This window comes from Aptenodytes forsteri, unplaced genomic scaffold (assembly GCF_000699145.1).
Source record: "Aptenodytes forsteri isolate BGI_AS27 unplaced genomic scaffold, ASM69914v1 Scaffold84, whole genome shotgun sequence".
NCBI classification, from domain to species: domain Eukaryota; kingdom Metazoa; phylum Chordata; class Aves; order Sphenisciformes; family Spheniscidae; genus Aptenodytes; species Aptenodytes forsteri.
In genome coordinates, this window is record NW_008795492.1 from 588437 (window position 1) to 608371 (window position 19935).

A 19935-nucleotide genomic window follows, 5' to 3' on the forward strand; every position below is an offset into this window, starting at 1 on the left:
AAAACACGAAGGAAATTAATTGAAATTGAACGCTGAATTGTGACCGAGGAAATTAATTGAAATTGAACGCTGAATTGTGAGTTCACTTGCTGCTGGTGCTATTCTATATGGAGAATTATAGCTTTTTAATACTGTGCAATTGTAATGAAAGAACCACAGGAATAATAAATGAAGGTGTGGCAGGTGGCATAAAATCCGATAGCTGAAGCCTGTGGCAGTTCGGTCTGCCCCAGGGCGAGCGCTGGCTTCCCCAGGCTGGCACAGCAGATCTGCTCGTGAATCAGCCTCCGAACCACTATAGCTCTTCAGCCAAGCACGTTTAAGAGCATGAAATGAGTTCACCCTGCTCTGCTGACGAGTGAGTGACTCGGGGCTGGTCGCAAATAGATGCGGCCCCTCTTCCTGAGGGCAGGGTGGCTGTCAGGTGGGGGGTTCAGAGTGCTGGGGGCAGCAGCAGCTTTGCCTGTGTGGCTTTTATTTCACTCCTTGCATGTCCGTCTGAGCCTGAAGAACCCATGGATCCCAGGACAGGTACTAGCCTGTCACCTGTGGTTCCCAGACATGGCCATGCACTGACTAGCGACCTTAGTATTTTCCTGATGCTGTCAACATAAATATCTTCCGTACAGTTCTAAGCCTTGTTTCCCAAAAAAACCCAGCAAAAGTTAAAGAAACACCATGTAGTTAATAGCCACGTCAGTCGTGATGTGATTTGTTGGCTGAGGTTACATCATTCCCATTCATCGGAAAATGATAGTCATTGTGATTTTCTGGGTCTTGCAGCCTTGTGTTCTGCAGTGCGATCCTTTTTTAGAAGATCCTCGGTAAATTGGGCACCCGGTTCTTCCCTTGAGCTCACTCTGCTCGAAACGTATGCATGTGAATTTAGCCTTTCGTATTAAAAAGGAAGATGCTTAACCTGAAACTCTAAATTCTTCAGGGTAGTGTTTCAATATACAGCAAAACATAAATATTTTTTCAAATAAGTTTTGAAAGCTAAGTGTCTGCTTAAATTTTGTTGTGTGCAAACAAAACCACCAGTGTTAAAATTTTCTCTCTGGACTATTGAAGATTGAATCTTTGGTTTTATATTGCCAACTGAAGTGAAATACATGAGATTGTAAGACAGAAGGCTGTAACTCCTTCACCATGAAGTACATAGGTATCTCTACCTCTTGTTCTTAGACTTGAATAGTTTAAGGTTACCATCCTTTGCTCCCAGAATGTTATGCCTGGATGAGTAATCTATTTTTTTTAATTAACCCAAGTTAAGTATTATCTATTTGCCATACTTTTTGGTATACTGCTTTTAATCTGCATGCAATCGACCCTTTGAAAGGGAGTCAAGTCAAGCTGCAAACAAAAGTGGCGGTCCTCCTGGGTGCTAGTTTTGGAGTGCAATAGAGTGACGAACTCGAGCTACGTCACATGTGGCTCAGGGCCTTTTATCATCATCACACACGCTCTTCCCTGGTCGGGATACCTGTACTGACAATAAATTGAGGATGGAGCAGCTGCTCCCCAAGAGGGAGCCATCAGCCTTTTCGTTTGCCCTTGAAAAACTTTAGGAACCCACCTGATGCAGTGCCATGACTGTATTTTTCTTTTGATGAAAAATACTGCGTTTTGTTCCCTTGGGCTGGACCTGTAACATCTAGCAAAGATGGGACCTGCAAAAGTGTAAGGGCTACACGCATCCGTTTCCTCCCTGAGGTCAGAATCTTGCTCAGGATAAAACCCTTACGCTTGAGCAAAGCTGGAGAGTTCTCGAGCGTATTGGAGATGTCAGAGTGGCTTCAGTGCTCAGTTGTATTCCTTAACGCATTTAGGTGGTGTCTCTTTCATGCAGCACATCTGTCTCCCTTGCTTTCCTCCCCCAAAGAAAACTACAACACAATTGCTGTCGTTGCAAATCCCGAATAGATGCTATGCTGTAGCAACTGTCGCTACAAGATTCTTCTTCCAGCTTGAGGGCTGCTTTTGGGGTGTGACCTCCTGCACTATCTGTTTGGGCACGTATTTCAAGAGGGGGGATAAGTAAAAGGAGTATGAACGTACGAGTCCTGCTAACAGCTTGCCTTAAATCACTGAAATTACAGCAGTTCCTCGCTACTATTGCAATCCCCAGTCTTTCTGTAGTTAGGTTTTAAAATCCAACAGGTTCTGGAGGTTATACAAGTTTATTTTATTTTTAAAAAGCTTCTATCTTTGCGTAATTGCACTCTTCAGATAAGCCCTTTCTGGATAACATGTCATTTCACACGCAGACAGAAAAAAAGCATCTGTCTCCAATGTTCTTGCTGTAAAATTTCGGGTTTTTTTCCCATGTAAATTATGTTTGGACTAAAGGTTGCCTACTGTTGAATCAGTGTGTTTACTTGAATGTTACCATTTTATGCAGTTACAACTGCTGACTCTTGCTCTTCTCTGGGCCCATGAGAGGGGAGATCGTGTGACCAGAGGTGGCAAACCCGCACAGAGGATCAGTGGAGCTGAAGGCTGGCTGCTGTTTTTATACTCCCATATGTATTAAATGTTAAAGGACTTCACAGAATAGTGCTTAATATTTTGAAGTTGTGACTTTTTAAGTCACGCTAAACATAGTTATCTTAAAAATATGCTTGCTTTCTTATCTGTAAGTTTAAAAGTCTTTAAAAAAGGAGATGGGCTGGCAGGAGTGGTTGGAGGGCCTCGTGCTGTTAGTTGTTGAGTAACTCGGGTTCCAAGAGACATGGATGCAACTGGCAGGATTAGGCCCTGACCCAACGCTACTGGGGTTTGTACTGGCTGGTCTTGAGGGCATGAAGCAACCGCAAGTCCTTGACAGGCTGCATGGAGGAGAAGGGTCAGCCTGGGAGAGCTAGTTGGCGCAGCTGGATTTCTTGGAGCACTTGCTTGTGGATCTCGGCCCCGATTTAGCCTCAAGTCACCAGTTATGGAAGGAATGCATTTTGGTAGTGTGTTTGCTCCCAGAGAAGTAACTAATTCTAACTAAGGAAATAATGAGAGCACACCTTCCTGCGGCTTTCGTTGAATCGTGTGTGGATACAACTACCTGATCAATCTCTCAATTCCTCAGTAAACCAGCAACGGTGGATAGGATCAAATCTGCCATTCTTTGTGTCAGGATTGGTTTTTGCCTTTTCAGACTTACCCAGGAGGTAACCACGTATGATCCAATTTTCTCGCTCTGGGAAACGATGAATGTATTGTGTGTCGTGGCGCAGACCTGTGCTTCCTCTTTCAGACAGCAGTATCAGAAGTGCTGTGTAAATGTAATGCTTGAAAATGGCTGGAGTAAGTTCTGTTTCATGTAGGATCTTTTTTAAAGGGATGTGGCCAAATTTGAAACCGTGATCTAGAGGAAAAGTGGGAGAAGTTCAAGATGATGCATCTACTGAGTCCCATTTGGTTTGTAGTTTTACAATTACTTTTCTTGTATCAAATTTTGCTCACTGTTGTTGTCTGGAACAGAATGGAAACAGCATCTTATGGAATGTGCAATCTAAGGCACAACGCAAATAGGTTGTAATAAGAAGGTTGTCTTTACTTGATAGCAATCCTGAGTGCAATGTTTTTGTCGTGTCCCTTTTGGAAGAAGAGCATTAAGTGCAGTCTGAGGTTTTTCTTTTCTTATAAGCAAAGCATTGGTTTGTCCATTACTGAGTTCTTGTGGAATTTGTGCCAGATGTATATTAAATATTTTGGTGCTTTTTCTAATCTTAGCTGCCATTCATTTACCTGTGAGATTATTGTACTTCTGTATATTTAAATGACCAATCCCTTAAAGAAAAAAAAAAAATTCCTTTAGTCACAATGTACCCTGACTACTGTAGCTTTGTAAATGTTCCAAAGCTTCTGGGTTTCCTGTGTTTTAAAGAAAAAAAAAAATTCCTTTAGTCACAATGTACCCTGACTACTGTAGCTTTGTAAATGTTCCAAAGCTTCTGGGTTTCCTGTGTTCCAGTAAGGTCTGAGGGGAGGGAGGGGAACAGCTACAGAAATCTAATCCACTGGAAAGGGAACTTGCACGCTGTTCTGTGCGTTACTGAACAAATGAGTAACAGTTGTGGTGTTTACATAATGACACGTTGGTGTTCACTTTTTTGTGCTCAAGCTTTGTACAAAATGTCTTATTTAAAGCTGAAGTCCTTTTTACATTTTCAATTAAAAGGGGACAAATTAATTATTTTTTCATGCCTATAAATAGGACTCTTGCTAGTTTTATTTGTCATCTCCAGAGTTTCTCAAGCAGGAATCCTGGATGCTTACTAACTCCTGCCTAGTCCTTGCAGGGAGGTGACCACATCATTTTTAAGTGCATGGAATGAAAACTAGCTGTTTTTTTTCAACTTTGCAGTGCAGGTGTCCGCAACAGGGAGATGCTGGATGTGAACAGTCTTAACAGGAGCGTATTCTTACAGAGGGACGAGTGCTGAGGTCAGTCTGCCATTCACCCCCTTCCACTGAGCTGCCTGAGGCCGTGCTCTCTGCTGGACTGGGGTCAGCAGTGGGGACTGGCAGTGCTGGGTGAAGGGACTGACTCCCTTTCACGTTTCGTAGTTGCACTGACGTTGATGCTTATCCCCGTTTGCGACAGCTACAGCCAAAGGATGCCAGGCTCACTCGGAGTGGATAAAATACCTTTTTCAAAGAAAAAAATTGGCTGCATTCATCTTGCTTAATAATAGATTTCATTTCAGGAGTTTTGGAGGCTTTAAATTTAGGTACGAATGACACTGACGTGAGCATCTACTACCCGCTCACTAGTGCTGCCTCTGGGCTAGTGCTGCATTTGCCTTTCTCTCCCTTGCCTTTATTTTTGCCTGTTCCTCCACGCAGCAACTCCCAACTTCTCCATAAGCTGCTCTTTGCTCAAGAGCCCAGCAAAATGAACTTGGGGTTGGAAAGTAGGAGGGTGTAAATATTCCATCAGCTGTATTTAATAATTTCTGGAATAAGAACTATTTCAACTTTATCTCAGCCTATTCTAATTCATATCAAGAAATCATTCATCTCACGTTCAAACCTTGTAACAAACATTCCTTTTAATTTTTCTTTTTTTTGAGCGTCGAAAGCTCTCCTAGGCATCCTCGTGCTTGGAAATTCAGTATGTTAACAGGAGATGCTCAAGCAGCCTTTATTTTAGGTGGCAATGGCTGCAAAGCACAGGACTGAAGCTGTCAGGTTGCAAATCACCTCGTCCTACTGCTGGTAGTGCACTGACTCTTACTGCAACTCTGTGCTTCTAGCTCCCTGCTGAAAGCGATGAGGTGTGAAGTTCGCACAGACGTGTGCTTTCCTTAAAATGGCCCTTGCCCCTCCCACAGCCACACTGTAACTTCTCTTTTTTCCTTCTTTTTTGTTTGTGAGGGGTGTGGGGGGTGGTCAGGGAGGGAGGAGAAGGGAGATTGTCCAAGAAGTATGACTCACCAATTCCTCCTTTCCATGGACTAAGTACAGTACTTTCCCGGAAAGGAGGCAGCGACTCCGCATCAGAGCTGGCACAGCACATTTCCAGAAATCCACACAATTCCTGAGAATAGCTTTTAACCGCTGAGCAGCTGCTGCAGGTACTGCATTAACTTGGCTTGCTGGTTTACGGCCTGCAATGTTTCAGTGAAGACAACCCAGCTGGTACGTCAGTCTCCGGCAATGAACGACTCGCTGAGTTACATCTTACAGGCCAATACCGATCGGCTTTTATGCAACACTCCCCCTGGTTTGTCCCCAGCTCTTCCTAAGCACTTGCCTAGCTCACCCACTGCCAAGAAAAACTGCCACAGCAAGAAGGGTTAATGGAAAAGGTTTTGTGCTTTAAGATGTTTTGAATAGCTTTTATTTTTAGACTTTGTAAAAGATACAGAGTGAAAGCCTATTGTTCTTATGGTAAGAGATCTTTACAAATACATCAATATTTAAAGTAATTAAAAATACCTTAACAAAAGACTTTGCTTAAAAACTTGGCAGTTTAACAACCACTCCTCCCTCCGTCATCTTTTATTCCCATCAGACCAAGGCCAGACTGTGATCCATGCGTGCTGGAACATAAACAAGAGGTGTGTTATTTCTGCTCAGGGCAGCCTCGATGCACATGAGCTTGCCGGTCTAGTAGTGAGAAGCCTGCAACCCTCAGGGTCAGCGGATTGAAAAACTGTATTTATTTTTTTTTTCTCCACCCAACAATTATTTGGCCTTCTTTTTAATCAAGAAACCTCCTCTGGACTGTCAGTCCTCTGGGACACTAATATAGGAACCTCACTTGGCAAGAAACCTCTTCCAAGTGTGGGATGGAGCTCCCTTCCAACGCACTCAGCAGCCCAAGAGAGATGTGAGCCCAGGCTCTCTGAGCTTCTGTAGGCTCCTTGTGAGTGCAAACTCCTGAATCCACCCGTTCTGTTAGTGGGATTCACATCCCTCAGTGATGCGAGACAGCAGGCAAGCTTGTGCTAAGCGAGGCTAGTTTGAGATGGCCCTTGAAAAGTAGATTTGGACCTGCTGAGACCAGTGAATCTGCTGCAGAAGACACATGGTGTGGACAGTAACTCCACAGCCATCCTCTCCTGAAACCTTTCCAGGGGGCCGACAGGTTAATACGCAAAGTAACTGAGGTGACACAGTGGTGTAGAGAAGAGGCAAACGATTGCTCAGAAATGTAAAAACTGACTCGGTTATAGCCCAGAAGAAGGCAGCAGATGATCAAAGGACCACATGCACTACTAAACTGCCCGCAGAGGTTAGCCCTCTGTTCAGGCCTCCCCACGGCTGATTTAAACTGTGGCAGTATTTGATACTGAGCTTGTGCAAGAAACCATTTGCACGCAGCTAGATGCAATCAGCACTTCTCTAATAAGGTAGGAATTGCTGCTGTCTCATTTTGTACGCTATTATTCTTTGGGGGGTGTGTGTGGAGGAACAGCTTAATGATCTTTACTTGAGACAAATTATTTAAAAAAAAAAAAAATATCTAAAAAATTATTCTTTTTTAAAAAAGTTATTTGAAGCTGAACAATTAGAGCAGATCATGCCAAGAGCAGCCCTTGGCATGCAGCCTTACTGAAACGGTTTGTCACTGGCATTAAGCCTAAATATACTCCTGGCTTGGGATGCATCTCCCTTCTAGGGACACTGGTGCGGAGGCTAATACAGCATCGTGACTCTTCTCAGGAAGCTTTGCAAGTAAGAGAGGGGAACCTGGCCTGCCTGCCTTGCCAGGAAGAGAGATGCTGCCGAGCAGCTCTGTCTCCCCGTTTCTATTTCAGGGCATGTCTTCTGTCTCCACAAGGAATGGTACCCCTTCTGTTGAAGGGAAAGTAGAGAAAAGCAAGGGTATATGTGACCTTTATTTGACTGTCTGAACAGTGACACAGTGAGAGAACAGAAAGAAGACTGTTGAAATAAGTATGTACTCAGCAACTAGGGCCTTGCCTGTGAAAGATTTAACCTTTCTGGTTAATAATTAAGCAGTGAATGACTGTGGCAGTTCAGGCCCCAGGGTCTGAAATGCAGGAAGCCCACCCCATCTGGAAGCATCCCTGATACTAGTGCTGAAGCCCAACTCAACTCTAGGACTTGCCCTTTCCTATGAAAGCTTAAGGACTCGGTGAAAGTGTTCTTTTTTTTCCAGTCGTGTTCCTCACATAAGAATGAGGGCATGAACCACCTCCTTGATCAGCTATGGCTGAAGCACGTACATCAGCGTACCACAAGACAGCTGGTAGATGGTGCCTTGGCTGCAGCAGTTAGGTGGTTTTAAAAAACAAATAAACAAAACCCCACGAAAACCACCCAAAAAACTGGCTGCTGTGGAAACTCTGCTTGATTCTCTCATGGGCACATAAAACTTACCTTGCTGTCAATAGGGATGAAACATCCAACTGGGGAAGGTAGGTGAACTGAGAATACCTGTATAATTAATCAACACCGTGTACTTCAGCCTTGCTAATCTGGACCATCAGCTACCTAAGTGGTTTCAGCACTTGTGCTTGTTCTGGATCAGGCATGGCTTATGGGCAGAACTTACTGTTCAGGTTTTTATTGGCCTAACATGAAAGTCAGACTGAATAAGTACAACAGCTTCTTCAGGTCTTCTCTCAGGCTTTCACTTCCTTGTGCGGGGTTTTAATTTTTAATAGATTAAAATAAAAATATTTGGCTATGTATTTTCCTTGGCTCTTTGCAAAATAGGTGGCAAGTTACCTGTTCACTCCAGGAAAGAGAACAACGCACAGGGTGTTATTCTGCAGACTTCTATAAAGCTTTTTGATATGCTGATCTAACTTCTTCACCTTTTTCCTTAGATCCTGCTCCTGCATAACAGAATATAAGTATTAAAATCCCCAATTCATCTGCAGATCTGTAGCAATAACACTTAAAAGTGCGTGTGGTAAGACTGACCCTTGGGCAGTGTCAGGGTGAGTTATCACTCCTGGTTCCCAGGGCACTACCTCCTCACTAACTGTAACAAACATCAGCATAGCCTTAAACTCACAGAGTCAGACAGTTGCTCCATTTTCTCATATAAGATGTTTCCTCCTTGCTTCCCATTGCTGTGATTCATTTGCCAAATCCATCTCCAGAGGTGACCTGAAGCAAGAGCGTGCCTACTTCTTAGTTTGCTGCCCTTCACAGTCCATCCCTTTATAACTTCAAGGGCATCCACAGCACTTTGTGATTTCTGGAATTCTGAAACACAAAGAGAAGGGGAACATGCTTTGGCAGTGATGCTGCTGCCCTGTTCCTTGGCACCTGTAGGGCAGGGCTAAAGGTGTGGAGCAGGAGGGAGATGAGAAACTGAAATCACTGCAGCAAGCAGATCCTTATCTTGCTACGGGTAAGCATCAGACTATAGAAATGCCAATTAATTGCAACAGCACTCATCCAGTTGTTCCCCTCACCTTTTCAGAGGTGATTACTTGTCTGTGTGAAGCTGCACAGTAGCCAGCCCTCACCTTGAGGTACTGGAGCCAATGAACTATCCTGGAACTTTTCTAAGTAAAGATAATCTTTTTTTTTAAGCAGGTTTGGTTTTTTTTCCCTTTTAAATATTTAGCTGTAAACTGCTCCTCCAAACAATACATGCTTTCACTGGAGTATTTTAAATACCATCACTTTGAGCATACATGAGTTTCAGTAGCTCTTGCTGTGTGTGTGCAAAGTCCCAAGGGCTGCTGAATGTGCTTATTTGAAGGAAATCGGCAGGCTGTATGTGAAGCTACTTACTGAGGAAACAGCAGTTTCTGTGCTTTCCACTCTGGAGATCCTTTGGCAGGAACAGTGTTTCCAGGTCTTTCAACTGGCTGAATTCTTCTTGCAAGTCCATCTCTGTTAATGACTTCTTTAGACCCGCCACATAAATCACACCTTCATTTTCTACATCCAGTTCTAGTTCCTTTATCAAAACATCACAGTCCAGCACTGCTGCAGTGACAGGTCTCTGAACCTGGGGTGGATTCAGCAGGAACAAACACAGCACATCAACCCAAGCAGCTCTGTGTTCTGAGCTTCTATTTTAAATTGTTTTCTCCCATTACCAAAAGTTGACAAGCTATTTTCCCTCCCTTAAAAAAAAAAATATGACTAATGAAGGCTAACTTAGTCATGAAAAAGGAAGAGAGATCGTGTTTGTAATGCAAAAACACTATAAAATTAAGAACCCCATACTTTGTATATGGCATTTTAACACCCTGTTACTTGGCTCTTCCTTTTAAAACTGCAGTTGGAGGTCAGAATGCTTTCTAACCCCCTTCTGCTGACAGGCAGAAAGAAAAAAAAAAGAGGACTGTAACCATTTCCTTTCTGCCAGCGGCCCTAAATTGTCCAGGGACAGGGAGATGGTAACAGCACAACCAGCCAGCATTTGCCCAGACGCTATGCTGTGAGTAGATGTTAAAAGAGACATATTGGATGCTGTTCCTGTGCTCAACATAACTTAGGCTTTTGCTATTTGCATTGTTTACCTTAATGCAGGATCCTGCTACCTCAGCTCCATTTAAGCTTTCCACAGCAAGCTGGGCAGCTTCCAGCACTTCGTACTGGATACAGACATAGGGCTTGAAACAGAACGATAAGATACTTCAGGCTTATCAATAAGACACATTAGCCCTCCCTTTTTAAAAGTCAGGTCTCAATAAAGTTATGTTTTCTTTTAAAAATAGAATACAAAAAGGTTTGGGAGTAATATATTTAACACTCCATATACCATAGCTGTAAAAAACAACCTTCAATTAGCTTGTCAATTAATAACTTTTTTTTTTTTTGCCATTAAAGGCCTTAGCATATCAGTTCTCAAGAGAGAGACAAAACTCATCTCAGCTTCTCCAGTGCTCAAAGTCCTCTAGCTTGAACAGCACAGTTAAGCCACATGAGCTGTGTTTATTCTTGTCATTGAGTGGAGCAGCTTTTAGATACCCTGAATTGTTGTAGCTGATGACTAAACCACCAGAAAAAAAACCCAAACAGACTAACTGGTATTTCAGAGGTTCTAATCCATCTTTCCAGGAGATTACACGGGCCATCCATGCCTGTCAGCAAGCTTAATGCTTTGAGTGCTCCTCACCTGGTATGTTTCAGTTACCACTGTCAGAGATTGGATTGGTCCACACCTCCCAAATTCTTTTTTTACAGACTTCAGGCAAAAGCTTTCTTCAAAAGGACCTGCGTAAATTGTCAGCATGTCAGTCAGCTTGCTTCTCACCTGTAGGAACACAGATTAGAGAAGGAACTTCACAAAGCAAAGGAGCTAACTACTTGGTTCCTCCAGATAAATAACGTCTCTTTCCAAGCTCAGCAAAGAAGACTATTCTCAAAAAAATAGTACCTTTTCACAAAGTCCAGCAAGAAGGTGAGATGCAATGTACTCTGGACCCAAGCTGAACTGAATGATACTGAATGTGGACAGGGGAACATCTTCTAAGGCTCTCTGAAGAATCTGGAGGGAAAAGAGTGTACAAGGCTCAAAGAGGTAGAAGACAATTGTACTGCAAAGGATCAGGAACAAAGCCATTGAACTTAATTCCCAACTTTAATTTTCATTATTGTCCAAGGAAGCCCTCAGGCAGAAATCCTTCTTTAGTGAGTCATAAGAGGATGTAGAGGATCAAAGCTTATTTCCGAAATGTTAAAATAGATTTAGCTAACCTGGTATTAACACTATTGCTAACAGTACTGTCAGTCAGCTTTTTAAAATAGGACTCATCTACCCACCCCCCCCAGAACAAGAACTTTGAACTACTTTGATGCTTGCTTAGACCAACCCACTCGAAGTCCATTCACCTGTTTGTTTGAAGTGCTTAGGTTACTCTGACGCAGGCCGGAAAAGTCTAGGTCCTGTCTGCCCAAAAGGAGGGGTTTTTGGCCAGTCACCTGCAAGCAGTCTAAAAAACTAGCAGAGAGAAGAAAGCTGTGAATCACAGTACTTATCAATATGGTGAATTAAAAGCTTTCAAGAAGTGCTTGTCAGAGAAAAATGATACAGTTCATTAAAGAAATTTGAAAGAATATTCTTGTCCTCAACATAAAAAACAGCCTAGAAAATGCTTTGTGAAATTTAAGATGCAAGTTCTGAAAGTTTTTCTGTGCTATGCTACAATTATTTGTGTGTCTCTCTGAAGATCCTGATGGCTTCTGAAAAACGTAACGCACTTCTTTGACTGAGGATTCAACTGAAGGAAAAACAGGCATATTTGAGAATATTATTACCATGGTTTGGATAAATGTGGAGGCTCATTCAACTGTTTCTGGACCCTACACTCTTGTGGCTGGAACGCAGCTTTGTTCTGTGAGACCTCAGCCAGTTTTTCAGTTGTCAGAAGCATCTCCAAGTTTAGTTCTGCTACCTTGGGGAAGGAAAAAGATTAGTAGTTGGCTTTCATCTCAGCTAATTGTAGCTAACCAAAAAGCATGTGCTTTCTCTATGAGTCACCTAGGCACACTCCACAGTAGTGAAGAAAAACAGGTATTAATTTCTTGCCTTATTATTTTTTGTTGTCATTTTCAAGCATGCAGCACTCACAGCATCAACCAGCAATCATCTCCAAAAAAGTTCTCTCAGAAATCAATGACACAAGCAAGACACACATAAAACCAGCTGAATCACTACCACAACATGCAAGGTCTCTCACTTCTTTCATCTGGAAGAATGACAGGCATTCCTGTAGGCTAGAAGTGTCTCAATCCTTCTTTACCCAATGCCCCTCTTCAGGATCAGCAGCAATGCTGATTCACATCAGTGTCTGAGTACTGAAAGACTGGTAATGCTCCAGGTTATTAAGATGCCTGGATATATGCTGAAAGTAACAAGCTGTCAAAATTGAGGCCTCTATCACAGCTCCATTTTCTCTTTTAAATCAGCAAGAGGATGGGCAGGATTTTTTTTTTTTTCCTTCATAAGCACAACTTGTACATTCTGCGATTAAGGACAGAAATCTTAATTAGATAGAGCTACCTTTGCTGGTCCTTGCTCAATAAAGAATTGAGCTAATTCCAATGCAGCTCTAGCATCTTCTGCAGGATCATGCCCAAGCTTCTGTTCACACTGAATCTCCTTCCTAGGGCATCAAAATTAGGTGTACAGACAGGTTATCTGTTTTTCCACACTGATCAACATCCTGTCTTTTCTAAACTGGGTCCTTTTCAGGCAAAATAGCTTTCCCCTCTCCAAAAAGGATTTCAGCGTGCAGCAGCATTCTTGTGAAATATTCCCAAAAGTTACTGCAAGAAATGTTTTTGCAATGTTGAGCAAAACACTGTTTACCAGGTTTGACAGAAGCAGTGCTGATACTTGGTACTCTGATGCATGACTATTTTTAATTTTACTTCTTCCTTGACCAATGACCCAACTCACAATTTGCACACAGACAGGGAGGCAACCTCCAGCTCAGTGAGGTTTGGCGCTGCAGAGCCAATTTAATATTCACTATGTGAATGGTGAGAACCATATCACTGTGACATAGTATCCAGTGGTAGCTATTACACTGAGTATGTATGTATACTTACTTAAGTCAGTAAATCATACTTTCATACATTAGCCTTTCTTTCTTGCTAACTGCAACAGATCTCATTTATGTGAGCCAGAGTGTCTTTGTTGCCCTACAATTCAATAGACTGGTACTGCTACAGACCTGCAGAAAAGCTAGTTTTGCGAGGACTCAAATCTGGTTGGATCACAGCGTCCCAGCTTGCTCAAAGACAAGCCAATTTATTATGCTGCCTGATGTTTCAAGCAGGCAGTAGATTCTTCTTTACCATGTCTATTTGCACAGCCTGCTCCTTTCTTTTAAATTTTAATGAAAAAAATAATAATTCTGATGCTACTAGTAGAAGAGCAAGACCCTATGACCCCCCATGACAGTTTCTAGTATTTCCCAGGACAATATAGTAATAATCTTACCCTAAAACAGCTTTGGCTAGAAATTTTAGCTTAAATCTTCGACCTTCATTTCTGGCAAAAAGCAATGAAGTATCAATAACACTGGGGTGGATCATCTGGAGGAGAGAAAACATCACCAGTTTAATTTAAGAACAGCAGTCTCATAGAATTGGGCAATAACTCCATTGTTATCTGTGCCTCTGCCTTCTCATTTCAGTTGCCAGTTTCCCACTGAGATAACTGGTCCACAACAAGAGAGCAGACGGGAATAATGAAACAAGCCTAACTCTCCTTTTAACACTCTATTGGGAAGATCTAGATTGGGTTAGAAAGGTTAATTATGATTCAAGCATTTTAGATTGGTTAAATTAAACATAGGAAGGACTTCAGTTCTTCCCGTGACAGAGCTATCAAAAGCTGAAGCAAGGGGTAAAGCTTCTGTTGCAACCGTATCTATGTCTGGACAGACTCCTCCTTTCCTTTTGGGTTCTGAACAGCCCCTTGCAAGTTTTATAGATGTAAGGAGAGTCTTTCTCTTTTAAATCCTTACAGACATAAGGCTATTCATAATAAAAAGCAATTAACAAGTGTTCACTAATAGAAAGAGGAATTGTTTATAGAGTTTCCACGTCTGAATTGAGTATCACAGGATTGGGAAAAATACTCTTAAAGACATACTCACTTCCAAAGCCTGAAGATCAGCATTTAGAGAATGACCCACCAATACTGCATCATGGGGAAGCATTTTCTTTAGCCTGGTTTGGATGTCTGGCAGTCTTGTTTTCACTGGAAGAAGCATTTTCTTTGTGATTCCTGAGAATCTTCAAAACAAAAGTTGGATGAGGTAAAAGCAACACATTAGCAACAGCGCCTACTGGAGAATATTACAAGCAGGGCAGGTAAGATATGAACTCAGTGGAACTAATGACAGAACGCTATTTACTGCTTTCTGTTCCACCATAAGAGGATATACTGCAGGTATATTAAACTGCTATGAGCACTACCACATCTGTTTCAAAAGTTTATCATCTCGAGTCTCAAGTATAACTTATTCTTAAGTGATGCAGTTCTTAGCATCAGATAGCACAGGTAAGGAAATACTGCAAGACTGATGGTGGAAGAAGATGCTTTCAAGTAACCTGAAGGGATTGGCACATCACCTCCCGGATAAAGCTGGGCAAACTTTTGGAGAAGACAAGGCTTGAGTTTTGCCTGCTTTTGTTATAATCCTGAGCCCAGCCCCAGAGGTGTGTGAAAGCTGATAAGCTGCTCTATTCACTTTTTACAGATGAGCAAACTTAGCTATGGAGCAGAGAGACACAGACTGCAATCCTGTACTCTTACCCTGTATCCTATTTTATAGCTAGCAGTAAAGAGTAACTTGTACTGTGTATCATTAATCTGTAACAGAACTTTTCCTAGAACACTGCAGAAAGATAATGCTTCTGCCTAGCCATATGGGCACTATGTAGCAGAGAGTGTATACATAATGTCGGTTATTCTAATCACACAGCAAGAACTCTATTCTTAACACTGAGTAAAATGCAGTAGACATCTGTGCAAACCAAAGCCTTCCTGTGTAACAGGTTTAATTTGAAAGGGTTGCAGCTCTTAAAGATGAAGAGATAAGAAACTTATGTGCAAGTCACCTGGTGCGGTAGTTCACTACTGTGCTTTCAGGTTTGACTAGTTCATTCAAGAGGCATTGACCCTCTGCATCCACCAGAGAGACACGAGTGACTTCGTTCCCTTTTGCAGTCAGGCACTGTCAGGAAGCAGCAGAGGCAGTTGTTGAATCAGCATGATGCTGCCACTCAAAAACCTTAGCTAACATCTGCTTTGGCTGCAGCCAGCATCACTGCTAAGGAGTTACTCAACTTAGAGACGTACCACTCATAGCTACAGTTTTATACTGTAGCATGCTTCATTTTAATTGTTAAATGCCCACCATAGGCACAGCAAACACACACACAAGCACAACACAAAGAAAACCATTATAAAGAAGTGCTGATTTCACAGAATCAGTCTGTGCTCTGCACTGCAGAGCCGTCAGTGAGAGCATCTTCACCAGAGAAGCTGTACAACTTAAAAGCAGAGCCCAGGTTGTATCGTTAGTTACTCAATGCTGATGCCAAACAGGCATCTCTGCAAGGTCAAAACTGTGCTAAAGGAGGAATCTTGACCCCAGCATGCTGCCAGAAGAACTGTGATGGCTAAAGAAAAGATGTTTGATAAGAAAGTATCTTTCCTTTCCCAAACCTTGGAGAAGGCTGGGAGGAGGAATTCCACAGCAGTCTCAGGCATTACTGCAGCATTGCTGATGGGCCTGGCAGATCCAGCTGCTGCTGCTCTGACAGCCAACGCAGAACAGAGCTGAGCTCTCTGCTGCACTGCTCAAGATAATATTTCTGTCTTGTTGCCCGAACCACTTCCTGAGTCCTTCCCATGGCTGCATTAGCACTGTACCATCCATGAAGGGACTGGCAGCAGATATTAATATATCAGAAGTGGTTTAGCAAATACACAGGGTGCTTGGCTCGCTTTGGAATAGCTGGTAGGAGTTTGGTTGCTTAACTGTATTTTGTAAGGCCACACACATTCATTTTTACCATTTCACAATCCAGACCAAAGAGGGGGCTGCTGTCCGTCCTCTGCTGATCACACTCTGTATATATATAGCCCTTACATCCAGGGGAGCCTACAATGAAAAGATACCCATGAATAAGAAACAGACTTCTCTCTTCTAAAACTCATCACATATCTTATATGACCAAACATATCACTAACTGCCAAAATTAAAAGAAACAACAACAAAACAACCAAACAAAAGCCCTCAAAAACTGACCTTTTATGGGATAGTCATTTTTTTTCTGCTCTTCTAAAGTTAGAGTATAGCTAGTAAGGCCTCGTTTTTTTTCTCCGTATTTCCGAATGATGGGATCATGTTGCAGGTCTGAGCTTTTAGGAATACATTCACTGCTAGTGGAAGTCAAACCTGTAAAATACAGGAGCATCTGTCAAGCTCAGATAGCACTCCCTACTTGCAGTCAGTTTTCTGCATTAGTATACACACTAAAAGGCTACACCATTTCAAAGGAAAACACTACCTGGAACAATAAACTGGAGATATAGATAGATAGATAGACAGACAGATAGACAGACAGACAGATAGTCTGTCTGTCTTTCTATCTATCTATCTATCTATCTATCTCCAGTTTATTTTTATCTCTCTCTCTCCAGTTTTTTTATATATTTATATCTCCAGTTTATATCTCATTTATTGTGTGTATATATATACACACACTATATATATTATATATACATAATTATATATACACAATACGATATATAATGCATATAGTGTATATACTATACAGATATATAAAAAAAATATACTTGATATTCAGGATACTTGAATCTTTTCCCAGTTCAGCTACTGACACTGCTGGCTGATTCAGAAGCAAGTCACATCACAAGTCTCTGTCTCACATTCCTTTCAGAAATAGATAGAGCAAACTTGCCTCGTAAGCATGACAACACAATCATCTGTTACTTCATGTAAGCTGTAAAAGAAGTTCTCTTTTTTTTCTATCATCTTCTCTGTGAAATTCTTTCCCGTAAATATTATCAGGAGAAAATGTGCTCTAAGTGTGGCTCACAAAGAAGCAAGCACTGAACTGACACCAGAATCCACAGCTGTATAAAGTTAAATTATCCCATAGGTGATTCTCTGCAGATCGCACTTAAAAGAAAAATATACCTGACATCTCAGATCTGTGACTGTGCAGTAGATTTACAGTCAGGATGCTAGAGGACTGTGTCAATACATTGAAAGTAACAGCTGTTCATTCTCCCATTTAGGACTTGAATTCAAGATTCTTTGTTACACTTCTAACAATTTCAGTGAAGTTCGCATTGTAGTCTCTTGCAGGTTTTGTACAAGCCTGTTGGATTACAATCACCTCTATAAAGAGTGTAAAAATAGGAAATCAGTCGTCAACACACCCGTTCTTTACCTTGATTTGCTGCTCAGTATAACAAAGAAAACTAAGAAGAAATAAGTAACTACTTAGCTTGAATCTAATTTGTATCTCTGTATCTTTTATTAGATACATCTTAGAATAAAATAATCACAAAATGGGTAACGAAGCGTCAGAATTTTGGATTAAACATGTTAAAAACTTTCTCTCTGCTTTTTGCATTTACTTGTGACAATAAGCCCAACAGAGAGTTACTGAACTAGTTAGGGTAACTAGTCTCATGGTTTAAGCCATTGTATGTTCTCCTTTGCAAACAAGTTTACCGTAGCAGCACGCTGGGATTGCACAGGATGCGAAGTCATAAATTACTGTTGAAAGTGAATCACTGTGGTCGAAAGAGCTGATGCAAAACCAAGCAAGATACCTTGTGCAATGTTTTGAGGTTTCAGGTTTGCTCCTTCTCCATACAGGCTGGCTAGGAAGTTGGCGGAAGGTGTTAATGTGAACCTCTGGAAAAAGAGATGTGTTAGAGACTTTGAAACAGAAGCAGAAATATCAAGCAAATGAGATGTTTGATCCCCAAAACAGCCAAATTTAGAGGAGGATGGATAAAGAAGTAGTGGAAATATGTTTGGTGTTTTCTCAAGGAAGAAAAAAAAACCCAACACAAAGCAAACCTGTTTTAATGACAGTGGTGTTTTCTCAAGGAAGAAAAAAAAACCCAACACAAAGCAAACCTGTTTTAATGACAGCCGATATAGGATTCTTTGTACTAAGGGACAGATTTGCCTTGCCTGATATGATCAAGAAGGCAAATCTCAAGATTTTCTTTGATAGAAACTAAAGCAAGTTCCAGACTTTCCAGTTAAGTTGTGATTTGCATTTGCTGCAGTTCAGGGAGAATTCTCTAGAAGTCTGAATCTAAGTGCTTCTTTCTTTCTTCCTTCAAAAATGTTGCTTGTAACTCAGAAAATTAAAATCATTCTTTTAATAATCTTTTTGGGAAATGGGAGAAACTTGACATAAAGTGCAAATAGTAAAAGTGAGATTTTTCAACCAGTGTGAGTAGCATAACTCTACTGAGAGTCTCCTCACTCACTCAGAGTAAATTCCAAATTAACCGAGATATTTTTAATCTCATTGGCATCCTGAAGATGCGGGAAGCATAATAGTCAGAGGACTGAAACATCGATACACGTTTCACCTGGTAAGGCTTCAGAGACATAAGTCTTGAAAACCTGTTTCTAATATCAAAGCCTTGGCCTTTGTTCTGAGCTGACAACGGCTACAAACAGGTCCTCTCATTAGCTTGCTTTGAGAGTCAAAGATGGCCACTTCCTGTTGGAAAAGGCAATAATTTCACTGCAGTGATTAATCCTTGGGACATGGTTTCAGGACTGGAAGTTTAGAAGACAGCAATACAGTTTGGGGACTTACATGCCGGAACGCTCTTCTGAGGTGTTTGAACTGCAAATAGAATTTGTAGAAATGGAGTTGGCTCATTTCGTGTAGAACAATAACCACAACCCCAGCCAGGTGGCTTTGGTGATAAATACGGCACCAGCTGCAGTTAGAAAAAAAAAAAAATCAAAGCAAAACAACTATCAAGTACTCTTAAAAACAAACTTGGAACCAGCCCAGCTTTTAAGTCAGTGAATGGCAAAGTGCCAAATGACTTCAATGAGAAGAGGCTTTATAGCTTATCTCAAACAGCCACATATTCCTGGAAGCAACATAATATGCGAGACAGAGAAAGAATGAGTTATAGCAAAATTCTGCTGCAGCACCATTTCAAGACATTTATACCTCATTTATATGCATCAGAATGTGAATACACATGAGTAACTTCAGCTGTAGTGATGCAGTCTAGTGAATTACTGCATCAAAAAAAGTTTCACAGTATCATTTCTGTTCACCACTAAAAATCTAAAGTGGGATCATTTTTGCCTTGAGTTTCATTTCAAGATTCATTACATTTCACCATATTTTTGCCGTCTGAGGCTATATGCCCTCCTCAGTCATTCCCTTCCATTGCTGAGAAGTTGCCCTGGAAAAGGACAAAGTGATGAAAATATTTTTCCCAAAACACTCCACAACACTGTTTCAATTATATCTGACATGAAACCTGTTAATATTTTTTGTGGTGTTAATATTTTTAACATGGTATTTTGTTTCTCATTGTGCGAAGCTGCTTCTGTTCCACAAAATTGTTTAGGTTTTGATACCTCCATGACACAAAACTATGAAATGGTAGAATTTTTGTCAGAAGAGGAATTCTGGCCAAGTCTAACAACAACTGTATCTACATAATACAGGCTGTCATTATGGTAACTGCGTTGCAAGGATTCCAAAACCAGCATGGCCAATATGCCTTTAGGCACGCTTTCACAACACTGAGGACACAAGACAGGGTTGATTCCCGAATACGAATGTGTTATACCTGGGTTGTGTTGCATTGTGGCATTTTCCCAAAGCTGCATACTTTAACAACTCATACAGCTGGTCACGGCTGATTTCGCAGTCCTCACCAAATAAAGCTGCTGACAAGCGAGATGACTTTTCCTGTAAAAAGGAAAAGGCTAGTAA

At 41.4% G+C, this 19935-nt stretch overlaps 1 protein-coding gene across 1 annotated transcript; it reads right to left on the reverse strand.

Moving 5' to 3' along the window:
- Positions 1–5816: 5816 nt before the first annotated feature.
- On the reverse strand, positions 5817–19935 carry LOC103900842 (putative RNA exonuclease NEF-sp; the record flags this gene model as incomplete). Its single annotated transcript, XM_009281616.2, has 18 exons — positions 5817–6041; positions 8200–8309; positions 8492–8685; positions 9223–9442; positions 9960–10052; positions 10559–10696; positions 10820–10930; positions 11275–11383; positions 11701–11837; positions 12446–12548; positions 13391–13485; positions 14052–14190; positions 15019–15134; positions 15979–16067; positions 16215–16364; positions 17774–17858; positions 18787–18913; positions 19790–19935. Coding segments are annotated over 18 exons (2232 nt in total), but the record flags the coding sequence as incomplete, so codon positions are not given.